Source organism: Schistocerca americana, chromosome 4 (assembly GCF_021461395.2).
Source record: "Schistocerca americana isolate TAMUIC-IGC-003095 chromosome 4, iqSchAmer2.1, whole genome shotgun sequence".
Taxonomy (NCBI): domain Eukaryota; kingdom Metazoa; phylum Arthropoda; class Insecta; order Orthoptera; family Acrididae; genus Schistocerca; species Schistocerca americana.
In genome coordinates this window covers 416,363,910-416,377,805 of record NC_060122.1, presented here as the reverse complement: position 1 = coordinate 416,377,805, position 13,896 = coordinate 416,363,910, and the positions used below count along the sequence as shown (strand labels likewise).

Genomic DNA, 13,896 nt, shown 5'->3' with positions numbered 1-13,896 from the left:
TTATTTTTAAGTAAAAAGTTAGACGAAACGGTTTCAACATTGAAAATTAACTGTAAACCTTACTTTACAAGAACATATACAGGTTGAAAAGCCTACGTGCCACCACCAAGAGCAAATATTGAGAATTGCAGCAAAATGTTAAAACTTTCTCTAGTATAAAAAATATTTGATGGTGAACTAATAAGTGGCAAGTGCTGTTGATGACTTACTTACTCTGACGGAAGTAGTAGGAGTCTAACCTACCTTGGCCCCACCAGATTACAAGATGATTAAGAGACAGGAAAACAAGGGATCAAGTTTAGGGCACTTTCCTCCATTATTTATTTACATTCATTATCATTCACTCCATACTGTGTGTGTTCTACATAATATATAGTACTGCGGTTTTTATTTAAAGTAAATTTTTATACTAAGAAGTGACGGTAGAATCAGTTCAATTTTTCGTCCCTAGCTTCAGCCTTGCTCCATGATCAGAAGGCAGTGAGGTGTCTTTCATTAATTTCTTCATTTTTATCTTCTAGTGTAGAAAAATGTAAGTGATTTTGCGCTTTACAAAGTATTTTACACTATTATCAAAGACTGATCTTCCTAATTTCTTGAGGAAAAGATGTTCCTTATGTACAAATATTAACACGTTTCGCATACAGAATATTAGCTAACTCAATTGGGTTCAAAACTAACTGTAGAACATGTGCTTTAAGAGGAAACAGAAAAATTGTCACTGGTGCAAGTGACAACAGCACAATATCATATAGGCTGTAAGTATTATTCAATACTTGACTACACTGATTTCAGCTGAGATCAATCAAACCAGTTAATTGGCGTAATTTCAGATGTGAAAACATGCATCTGCCACGCATTCTTCCTTCTGGTATGTATTTCATCATGTCACACGTCTAAGAAACTGACATCCATATTGCAATATATAACAACTTCTCTTTCAGTAAGCAGTGTTTATAGACATCTAAGGTAATAGCTTTTGCAAACCACCAGTGCTGAAAGATAAACGCCTGAACATTTGGACGAGAAATCTTCGCTACCGTCTAACAATAGGCTTTGGCCTGAAATTAAAGAATTTATTCCAGGGTAGTTTGCCTGGTTGCGATCTTCTTCACAGTTGATGTTCCCCGGATATGTTTAACGACTGAAAATCATAATAAAAACCTGCATCAGTCTAATAAATTACTTCGTTTCCCTAGTGCGACGAAAATACAACATGTACACACTTTCTGTTTAGTATTGTTGATGCGCTAGCCGTAAGAATTCTCTATGAGAATCTGAGCTTTAAGTGATTTCCGCCATTATCATCGCCAGAAAAGCAACTAACCACCGATGAAGTAAATTACACGGCTGTAAGTTATTTTAATTATTTTTTTTCAGTTCTATTCTCATTCCCTTTTCACAATCTTCGCCATACAACCATCCCTCATGTACATATTTTCAGAAAATACATGCTGAAAATCAAAAAATTGATTAAGGTACCCAACAGGTCATATAACAGCAATGGATACGTACATTCGAGCTTTACGATATTAAAACAATAATTATTGCTAACGTATGACATGTCATCGTAACTACAACCATCAAAACTTCTATTTCATTGATATTACGTTATTTTCTGTCAGTGCATGAAAGCTGAGCTCTGTTGTTGATTGGTTATACATGGCGCACTGCGTCAGTGTTCTCACTGTATCGCTGTGTATCTGCCTCCATAAGATTTCCAGTACTCAGCATAGGTATTGTCACGCAAGCACCGATTACAAACACTGAACCACGCATCTCAATAAATAATGAATATTACAATCAGCCATGTCAATGTATGAATATTTACTGGAAACAGAATAACAGGTAATGTTTTGGTTAGAAAACTAAACCACAATATGAGAAAAGTCAACTTTGTTAACCAGAACATCGAAAAAACACAACGCTGATAAGTTCACAAACATTTTATTTCAAATGGGTTCCCTCTCCAAATATCTACTTCAAGAAGATAAAAGGAAAAACGACACTTGACCGCCGAGAAAACTGCGGAGAACATTGCTAACATATTTATGAAGTTCTAAATTTCTCGGTGCTAATTGAAAGTTGTTCACCATAATTTCCCCTAAAAATCAATCTAGAGTCAAGAGTCCGAAACACAGAGGAAACAGAGAGAGAAATTAAGAAACATTAAGAGAAGATGAAAGCGGTGAAGAATTCTTAAAATCAGATGGCCTATAGGCCATAAAAAGTGGCACTGATAGTACTAAATAGATTGTGACTGGAGAAATGTGATGTTAGACTTACTATATAATACGATGACATCAAGTAAGTTAATAATTACATTTGGATTTTCCTTCTTCCTGTTCCATACAAAATTATATCGAAGTGTCTCCTCGACGGAGGACAACGACAACTTGAACGTAAAATGGAACGAATGTGAATCACATTTCAGATAAAATAATTGCTGTACTCCGCTTAAGCTTTAGCTCTGAATCTAATTCTCAAGCATAAAAAAATTGCAGTACGAATGAAGTTCATATCTACGTGAGTTTTAAAGAAATATTATGATTAGTGGACTGTAAATCTCTCTTTCCAATTCTGAAAAACCGCTGCAATTATTAGTGAAACAAGAAATGGTACAACATTTAAGAAAAGAATCGGAGAAAAAATTTCGGATCGTTAAAACTGAAGTGAAGCAAGGGGATGGACTCTCTCAGTTACTTTTCAACCGTGTTCTCACAAAAAGCAATCGAAGAGTGATGAAAATTAAAAGCGAAGACCAATATTGGCGACATAATCCAATCGTAATGAACAAGAATTATGACAGACTGCTTAGCATTTGCAGACGACCTTATGATTCTATTGCAGGACATTCAAAGGACACAATTTCTAACAAAAAAACAAGAAGTACAAACAGTAAGTCTCCAAATATAGCTCGGGAGGTAAAATATAAGTCTAGGAACATCATGGCAATCAAATTTCTAAAAACTTTACACGCAAAAACGAGAGTTTATGAGTACAAATATTGAATCGAAACAACTCAGGAATATGACACGCAAAAATTGAATTACGAAATGCGTCGTCACGAAATTAAAAATGCTTTCAGGTTTATAAAAGACATCTGTAACAAAGAAATATTTCAAAATATAATGAACTGAGTCACTACAACACAGCTGCCAAACAAGAATGTCTTTCTGACTCTGAAACACTCATTTGAAGACGATTTAGAGATATTGGAAAAATACTCAAGGAAGAACGAATAACAATGAGCGTAATGTTGGGTCTTAATTATACAGGAGGTGTAATGTACAGACTGAGCGCACAAAGAAAAACTGAAAATATATTAACATTTATTAGGATATGAAACAGCGCAAGTGGAAGATCTATGATCATACTAAAAGAATGGAGCCAACGAGATTATCTAGACTGACGATCGGATTATATGAAAGTCTAACCAAAGCTGAAAGTGAAATAAAAGCCAATCCACGACAAAGTAGGTAGAACATAACTTGAGATATCAGACAGAAGAAATTTTAGGCACAATATTCACGACTGATCAGTTGCCCTGGCAGAAACACGAAGGATGGCCGGTACGACTTGAGCAGAAAGAACCGATTATGGGAAAATTAAAATAATACCGTACAAAAAAGGCTGTATCAAGTCTTTGAAAATGCCTTCTGTTTTACATGTTATCTAGTAGTGTCGAAAATATTTCACTCGTTACAGTAACAAAGAATGTAATCAATACGGGGGCAAATTTAAGTGGGATACTGTATATTTTACTTAAATGTACACAAAATTAAACATGATCACCTTACACCTATTTCTTAAAGGCTTGTAAGCTTACACATTAAATTAAAGAATTAATATCGTAGCTAATAATAAGTGTAGTTAAGATAGCCTGAATGACGAACAAGATTTGCCAGATTCCCCAGTTAAATTAGCTATCTAGAAAGCGAAAGCAACACCTTAACACCTGACTATGCGTTAAGTTTACACTCCTGCCAAGTAGAAGTCATCCGATTGCGAAAGCATATATACTCCAAAGCAGTGTGAAAATGTCCTGAAAAGTGAAGAAAATTATGTATGTTTAAAAATAAGTGTTGTACCCGTGCGGCTGCAATACCACTTAGAAACAAAGTTCAACGTCTGTCAAAAGCTACAAAAAGCTACGTTGGCTCACAAGCACTGTCCACACGCAACGACTGACTGACCTCCCAAGAACGACAGACGGCAAAAGGCCACGAAGCGTAAATGTACTGGGTTGGGCTACTCTTCACTCAGGCCACTTTCTGACGTATTATAGGAGGTTACAGAGCTATTTCAAAGGGTATTGCTGGGTGCTGGCTCTGGGACTAGGTGAAACATACTGTAATTCATAGCCTTGAGTATTATTTGCCGATTTTGATCCAAAATCTAATTTTGTACTTACTGCGACAGTATGCGCGAGTTTTGTGTAACAGGTAACCACACTGATGTCAACGTAAATATTCAACCACAGAACAACTCTCGTTCTATGTGTCTTAGTGTCCAAATCCACTACTGTTAAAATAAATGAATACTTACATATACATTACTTTTAGCTGAAATAAACATAGTATGCAGTTGCTAACATTCCTGATCATGTTAATGTAAGAACGTAAACAATTCAGCAGTTCATATGAAATTTTGTTATTATTGCTTTTTAAATATAAAGTTCATGGTTATACAAACAGCTGCAGTTCATTGCAAATATTATAACTATTTAATTCCTGGGAATTCATGTTAATGAGTCTCTATTGATGTATTTGCTCATAAACTGTTTGTAATATATGGTAATACAAGAACAGGTATTACATATCAGCTCAATTGAAGTTTGTTCTTGTGGCAATCTATTTACTTATTTTATTTTGGAGTTTCATGTTAACTCCGGTTTTGATTAAAGTATTTGCCCATACATCAACTTTAACACCCACAATGAAAAAGAAATAACATCTCTGAGCAACGCATGTGTACGTCATTTCTTTCTGTGAAGAGTTTTGTAACAAGTACCCGTTGAACAACACTTGTTGGATCCTGGCAAAATTTCGTTATTACGTTGTATGTCCATACACATTCTATAAAATGAGTCATTAGGTACTAGCGCTCCATGACAATGGAGGTAGGTTGATGGACGTTAACAACAAAAGCCGCCCATACTGTCGTAGTGAGTACAAAATTATATATTGGATCGAAATCGCCGCATAAAGAACACTCATGGCGATAATTTAAAGCATGTTACATCTTCTCTCCACAGTCCCAGCACCCAGCAAATTGCTATGTATCCTCTTGTACACCGACTGAAGATGAGCGTGAAAAGGTTTGGGTACTGCTTCATGGCGTTAATAACTATTTCAAAAAAGTGACGTTGCAGTTTTTAGTATTTCCATTAACTAAACAGTCACGGATTCTTAAACATCCGTAATGAACTAGCTAAATTCTATAGGACATATATTAAATACTAATGAAACTGTAGACGGATGAAGTGGATGACCTCTGCGGTGTCAGAATTGATTTGCTGTTGTGGGTTGTTTTCAGGATGGTGACCAAGGGTAGCTCAACAAAATGTCACCATTACTGATACGTTTTATTGATGAACGAACCATAAAACTCTTTGCGACACTCTGTGATGGCAATGCTCCCAGGGCGCGTGCTGAAGACAACGAGTGTGGAAGCGCTAAGAATTTCGAATAGTCTGCTCTACTTTACGTTGTCAGTTTCTTAGATGGCCGTAAACGATTTCAATCTCAAGTCCGATTTAAGAGATGTACTTATTCTCCTCAATGTTTCTGACCCTGACATCTACATCTACATGCATACTCCGCAAACCACCTAACGGTGTGTAGCGGAGGGTACTTTGAGTACCTCTATCGGTTCTCCCTTCTATTCCAGTCTCGTATCGTTCGTGGAAAGAAAGATTGCCATTATGCCTCTGTGTGTGCTCTAATCCCTCTGATTTTATCCTCATGGTCTCTTCAGCAATATACTGCTTGACTCCTCGGTGAATGTATGTTCTCGATACTTCAACAAAAGCCCGTACCGAGCTACTGAGCGTCTCTCCTGCTGAGTCTTCCACTGGAGTTTGTCTATCTTCTCCGTAACGCTTTCGCGATTACTAAATGAACCTGTAACGAAGCGCGCCGCTCTACGTTGGATCTTCTCTATCTCTTCTATCAATCCTATCTGGTACGAATCTCACACTGGTGAGCAATATTCAGCAGCGGGCGAACAAATAAACTGTAACCTACTTCCTTTTTTTTCGGATTGCATTTCCTTATGGTTCATCCAATGAATCTGTCTGGCATCTGCTTTACCGACGATCAACTTTATATGATCATTCCATTTTAAATCACTCCTAATGCCAACTCCCAGATAATTTATGGAATTAACTGCTTCCAGTTGCTTACCTGCTATTTTGTAGCTAAATGATAAGGGATCTTTCTTTCTATGTATTCGCAGCACATTACACTTGTCTACACTGAGATTCAATTGCCATTCCCTGCACCATGCGTCAATTCGCTGCAGATCCTCCTGCATTTCAGTACAATTTTCCATTGTAACAACCTCTCGATATGCCACAGCATCATCCGAAAAGTGCCTCAGTGAACTTCCGACGTTATCCACAACGTCATTTATGTGTACTGTGAACAGAAACGGTCCTACGACACTCCCCTGCGGCACACCTGAAGTCACTCTTACTTCGGAAGACTTCTCTCCATTGAGAATGACATGCTGCGTTCTGTTATCTAGGAACTCTTCAGTCTAATTATACAATTCGTATGATAGTCCATATGCTCTTACTTTGTTCATTACACGACGGTGAGGAACTGTACCGAACACCTTGCGGAAGTCAAGAAACACGGCATCTACCAGGGAGCTCTCTTAGTCTCGTGGACGAATAGCGCGAGCTGCGTTTCACACGATCGTCTTTTTCGAAACCCTTACTGATTCCTACAGAGTAGATTTCTAGTCTCCAGAAAAGTCATTATACTCGAACATAATACGTGTTCCAAAATTCTACAACTGATCGACGTTAGAGATATAGGTCTACAGTTCTGCACATCTGTTCGACGTCCCTTATTGAAAACGGGGATGACCTGTGCCCTTTTCCAATCCTTTGGAACGCTACGCTCTTCTAGAGACCTACGGTACACCGCTGCAAGAAGGGGGGCTAGTTCCTTCGCGTTCTCTGTGTAAAATCGAACTGGTATCCCATCAGGTCCAGCGGCCTTTCCTCTTTTGAGCGATTTTAATTGTTTCTCTATCCCTCTGTCGTCTATTTCGATATCTACCATTTCGTCATCTGTGCGACAATCTAGAGAAGGAACTACAGTGCAGTCTTCCTCTGGAAAAAGACATTTAGTATTTCGGCCTTTAGTCTGTCATCCTCTGTTTAAGTACCATTTTGGTCACAGAGTGTCTGGACATTTTGTTTTGATCCACCTACTTCTTTGACATAAGACCAAAATTTCTTAGGATTTTCTGCCTAGTCAGTACATAGAACTTTACTTTCGAATTCATTGAACGCCTCTCGCATGGCCCTCCTCACATTACATTTCGCTTCGCGTAATTTTTGTTTGTCTGCAAGGATTTGGCTATGTTTATGTTTGCTGTGAAGTTCCCTTTGCTTCCGCAGCAGTTTCCTGACTCGGTTGTTGTACCACGGTAACACTTATCCATTTCTTACGATCTTGCTTGGCATCTAATGCATATTGTACGATGGTTTTGAACTTTGTCCCTGATATTCAACACTATTTGTTCTTGAGACAAAACTTTTGTGTTGAGCCGTCAAGAACTCTGAAATCTGCTTTTCGTCACTTTTGTTAAACATAAAAATCTTCCGACCTTTTTTAATATTTCTGTTTACGGCTGAAATCATCATGCAGTAACCGCTGTACGATCGCTGATTGCCTGTTGTACATTAACTGTTTCAAATAGTTCGGGCCTGTTTGTCACCAGAGGGTCTAATATGTTATCGCCACGAGTCGGTTCTCTGTTTAACTGCTCAAGGTAGTTTTCAGATAACGCACTTAAAAAATTTGACTGAATTCATTGTCACTGCCTCCCGTTATATACGTTTGAGTCTCCCAGTCTATATCAGGAGAATTAAAATCCCCACCCAGAACATGGTCCGGAAGCCTACCCCAAACATTTTCCAAATTTTCCTTCAGGTGCTCTGCCACAACAGCTGCTGAGCCAGGAGGCCTATAGAGACATCCAAATACCATCTTCAATAAAATTCTTCAGGGTATCAGACCGCATCGTCATAATTTAAAATGCGCCAACGTTTCGGCCAGCGTTGCAGCTAGCCTTCATCAGGGCCTTACGTTAACTGCTAAATGAACACACTTGGTTCCTTAAATAGCTGCACGAGAAAACCGTGTCGTTACTTGATTGGCTGTAAAAGGAGGAGGAGGAGGGGTGAAAGGTATGCTTTATTGGTTTGTCCTTTATTTTCTGTCATTGGCTGAAATAGCTGTTTTCTATTGGTCTTTATATTAATCCACCCCATTGGAGGAGACGGACGAATAGCGAACAGGTGATGGCTGTGACGTCACACTGTTTCCATGCTGTCCAGAAGCCGGCTGCGGCGTGCCATTGCTTTGTGTGCTCGCGACCACTACTGGGGCTCTCCGCGTGTCTGCATGGGCCGCCACGGCTCTGCCGCCGCTCCGTAACCCTGCTATTGCAGGCAGCCAAGACCTCGGAAGCTTGTACCCGTCCTCTCTATTCATGTTGGCGGGTCTTTTGGCTATTTCTATCGCCTCTCTAATCTGTCTTTTGGAAGTGAGAGGCTGTTTCGCCAGGACGCGGGCTTCTTGAAAAAATATTGGTTTCCCGCACTCGTCTCGGTGTTCCGCCACTGCTGACTTGGTGTGTTGTTTCAGGCGGATATATCTTTCATGTTCCGAGAGCCTTGTGCTAATCAGATGTCCCGTCTCACCTATGTAGACTAATCCACACGCACAACCAATTTCATACACGCCAGCTGTGTGTAATTTGTCAACTGCATCCTTGGTAGAACCGAGCATGTCTGATATTTTGTTTCTGCTTCGGAAAATTGGTTTGATGTCGGCTTTTCGTAGAATTTTGCCAATACGTTCGGTGACCCCTTGTACATATGGTAACACAGCAATGCTCTGTGCCTCCTTCTCCTCTTCCCTATTAGTCTTCTCCCTTGTCGACATGGTGCTATCTATCATCTGCTTCCCATAGCCATTAGTTCCGAAGATGGACCTGAGGCGTTCAAGTTCTGTCTTCAGATGTTCTTCGTCGCTTATCCTGTACGCTCTCTTCGTTAGCGTGTGCAGGGCGGACTACTTATGCGTGGGGTGATGGTGGGAGGAGGCGTGAAGGTACCTGTCCGTATTAGTTGGTTTCCTGTACACTTTGTGGCCAAGTTTACCATCAGGTTTTCGATAAACTTCCACGTCGAGAAAAGGCAGGACCCCATTCTTCTCTTTTTCCATTGTAAACTGAATTTTCCTATGCTGTTGGTTAAGGTGCTTGTGGAAGTTCTGTGACTCCTCTTCTCCGTGGGGCCAGATGACGAAAGTATCATCGACATAGCGAAGCCAACAATTTGGACGTAATGGTGCGGACTGGAGAGCTGTTTCCTCAAATGCCTCCATGAAAATTTCTGCTGCGATAGGCGATAGGGGTGAGCCCATAGCTACACCGTCAGTTTGTTCATAAAATTGACCTCTCCACTTGAAATAGGTGGTCGTCAGACAGTGGCGCACAAGCTCACATACATCAGGTGCCACCCGTTCTTCTAGGATGTTCACAGTATCTGACACTGGGACATTCGTGAATAGGGATTTGACGTCGAAACTAACCATCAGATCTTGGTCCGTAACACGCATTTCCTTTAGGAGAGACACGAAGTGAGTGGAATCCTTAACGTAGGACTCGGTTTGATGCACTAGGTGTCGGAGCCTGGGTGCCAGTTCTTTCGCTAGGTAGTAGGTCGGCGAATTTATACTGTTTACTATGGGCCTTAAGAGGAAGTCGGTTTTGTGTACCTTCGGTACACCATATATCCTTGGTGCCTGTGTCACTTGCGGGATGAATCTTCTGACCTTGTCGAAGTTGATTCTAGAGTGCTTGAGCAGTGCCTGCGTCGTTTTGGTTACCTTGGCCGTCGGATCTCCCTGAAGTTTCTTGTAGATAGGTTCTGCGAGAATATCTTCCATTCGTTTGTTGTAATGAGTTGTGTCCAAGACTACAGTGGCGTTGCCCTTATCTGCCTGTACCACTACTAAGTAGGGGTTGTCCCTGAGTTCCTTGATGGCATGGTATTCCTCTGCGTTGATGTTTTGCTTCGGTGGCTTTGCTTTATTCAGAACTCTGACCGTCTCCTGCCGGATCTTCTCCGCCTCGGCCTGTGGCAGAAATAGCCAAAAGACCCGCCAACATGAATAGAGAGGACGGGTACAAGCTTCCGAGGTCTTGGCTGCCTGCAATAGCAGGGTTACGGAGCGGCGGCAGAGCCGTGGCGGCCCATGCCGACACGCGGAGAGCCGCAGTAGTGGTCGCGAGCACACAGAGCAATAGCACGTCGCAGTCGGCTTCTGGACAGCATGGAAACAGTGTGACGTCACAGCCATCACCTGTTCGCTATTCGTCCGTCTCCTCCAATGGGGTGGATTAATATAAAGACCAATAGAAAACAGCTATTTCAGCCAATGACAGATAATAACGGAAACACCAATAAAGCGTACCTTTCACCCCTCCTCCTCCTCCTTTTACAGCCAATCAAGTAACGACACGGTTTTCTCGTGCAGCTATTTAAGGAACCAAGTGTGTTCATTTAGCAGTTAACGTAAGGCCCTGATGAAGGCTAGCTGCAACGCTGGCCGAAACGTTGGCGCATTTTAAATTATGACGATGCGGTCTGATACCCTGAAGATTTTTATTGAAGAAGACAACGGCCGCGGAAGCCTACGCTTACATTTATCCAAATACCATGTTTGAGCCTGCTTTAGCCGCGATCTTCACTCAAATTATTTCGCATTTCTGATCTCCGTCAATTTCCTTCGATACTATTGCACTTTTTATAGCTATAAAGACGCCTCCCCCTTCACTGTCCAGCTTGTCTCTGCGGTACACATTCCAATCCGGGTTTTTGCATTTTCCGGAGGAATCTGACTTTATTCTGCGTTTCCGATAGTCATTTTGTGCGAGCACGGCCATGTATTATTTTTGTTGATTTAACTTGTTTAGTCAGACGGTGATTTTCTAAGAATTTCCAGCGGCCATCAGGCTGCGTAGCCGTTTCACAACACACAGCAGCACGCCGGTAGCGGCGAGTACCCCGCGGAGCTGACGCGCCCGGTGTGTGGCCTAGCCGTGAGGCTGTGTGGCAGGCAGCCGGCAATTACCAGCGGCAGGGACAGGGAGGGGCGCGGCGGCCAGCGAACCGTGGCGAGGGAGCCGGGCGCCGGCTGCTAATGGCGCGAAAAACACTTGGCAGCCGCTGCCGGCGCTCCCAGGGGGAAGGGCGGCGGGAGGGACAGAGGTGCGGAATGCAATGCACTAAGCTCCGGCCAGTCTACTCTTTCTGCAAGCGAGTCAACGTATTACTGTTCACGGTAATAACTCTAAGAAAGGACGTAACACTGTACACTATAACGGCGGAAAGGGTGAAATAAACCCCGTCATACGGTTTTCTTCAATATCAGATCCAATTTTTTTGCTATGTTCGTAAAGTATTGTGACTCTCGTAGTTTTTGCTCCTCCTCACTACACTACTGGCCATTAAAATTGCTACACCAAGAAGAAATTCCGATAAGCGGGTATTCATTGGAAACATATGTTACTCTAGAACTGACATGTGATTACATTTTCACGCAGTTTCGGTGCATAGATCCTGAGAAATCAGTACCCAGAACAAACACCTCTGGCCGCAATAACGGTCTTGATACGCCTAGGCAATGAGTCAAACACAGCTTGGATGGCGTGTACAGGTACAGCTACCCATGCAGCTTCAACATGATACCACAGTTCATCAAGAGTAGTGACTGCCGTATTGTGACGAGCCGGTTGCTCGCCCTCCATTGACCAGACGTTTTCAGTTGGTGCGAGATCTGGAGAATGTGCTGGCCATGGCAGCAGTCGAACATTTTCTGTATCCAGAAAGGCCCGTACAGGACCTGCAATATGCGGTCGTGCATTATCCTGTTGAAACGTAGAGCTTCGAATGGATCGAATAAATGGTAGAGCCACGGATCGTAGCACATCTGAAATGTAACGTCCACTGTTCAAAGTGGCGTCAATGCGAACAAGAGGTGAGAGAGACGTGTAACCAATGGCACCCCATACTATCACGTCGATTGACAAATACACGCTTCCAATGTGCGTTCGCTGCGATGTCGCCTAACACGGATGCAACCATCATGATGCTGTAAACAGAACCTGGATTCATCCGAAAAAATGACGTTTTGCCATTCGTGCACCCAGGTTCGTCGTTGAGTACACCATCGCAGGCGCTTCTGTCTGTGATACACCTTTAAGGGTAGCAGCAACCATGGTCTCCGAGCTGATAGTCCATGCTGCTGCAAACGTCGTCGAACTGTTCGTGCAGGTGGTTGTTGTCTTGCAAACGTCCCCATCTGATGACTCAGGGATAGAGACGTGGCTTCGCGATCCATTACAGCCATGCAGATAAGATGCCTGTCATCTCGACTGCTAGTGATACGAGGACGTTGGTATCCAGCACGGCGTTCCGTATTACCCTCCTGAACCCACCGATACCATATTCTGCTAACAGTCATTAGATCTCGAACAACGTGAGGAGCAATGTCGCGGTACGATAAACCGCAAACGCGATAGGCTACAATCCGACCTTTATCAAAGTCGGAAACGTGATGGTACGCATTTCTCCACCTTACACGAGGCATCACAACAACGTTACACCAGGCAACGCCGGTCAACTGCGGTTTGTGTATGAGAAATCGGTTGGAAACTTTCCGCACGTCAGCACGTTGTAGCGCCAACCTTGAGTGAATGATCTGAAAAGCTAATCATTTGCGTATCACAGTATCTTCTTCCTGTCGGTTACATTTTGCGTCATTAGCATGTCATCTTCGTGGTGCAGCAATTTTGATGGCCAGTAGTGTACAATGTGTTAGGTTTTAGAAATATTTATATTTTCTCACAGATTTTTTCGGCTTAGCTAGTATGACAGAAGGGGTCAATTTGGCGCAGCTGTAATAATTCTTCTGAGTATTAGTAATTACTCTAGCAGTGAGGCCACAGCTATCAGCTATCATTCCGGTACTATTCTTTGCCCGTGAAAGACGCTTTCGAACATACTAACATGGACTTTTTGATGAACCAGAAACTGACTTCACTGATGAAGCTGAGGATTTTTACCAGAGACAAATGAAGACACCGTGAAAGAACAGGGATTAGCGGAAGAGGATTTAGAAGCAGGTCTAAGTGAACTCTCTACCACTGTAGGTCCAGTAGAATGCCTCTAAAAAGATGGTCGCTACTAATGGAACCAAGAGGGAGATTGCTAGTTTTTTTATCTTCTGGAAGATTGTCGGCTGTGAATTTCCTAAAAGAGGTCTCACTACTCACGCTTGCCAATCAGTAACCGACTTTGTCGTAAGTGCTTTCCGACTTATGCTTGACGAGACACTGCAACATCTCATGAAGAGATACACAGAATCAAATACTCAAAAACTATTAAAAATGAAGACTGGACCGTGTCACTTGAGAAACAGGAAAAAATGACCAGGTACCAGTTTCTCCTATTATGTATGCTCAGGGTATCAGCTGTACGATAGGCATGTGTGAGTGGTCTTTGCTCGCATTTTTGGAGGCCTCCTTCGATCGGAAACTTTATGCCAAGGGACGGTTTGAACGAGCTTGAGATTTCTCCTTTTT

The 13,896-nt window shown here is 42.0% G+C and overlaps 1 protein-coding gene across 1 annotated transcript in view; it reads right to left on the bottom strand.

Moving 5' to 3' along the window:
• Window positions 1-13,896, bottom strand: part of LOC124613518 (nephrin-like) — a 296,683-nt gene that overhangs the window by 139,346 nt on the left and 143,441 nt on the right. The window contains exon 4 of the mRNA XM_047142228.1: window positions 10,137-10,385. Within this exon, the coding sequence (XP_046998184.1) occupies window positions 10,137-10,385 (249 nt within the window). The remainder of the gene's footprint in view (window positions 1-10,136; window positions 10,386-13,896) is intronic.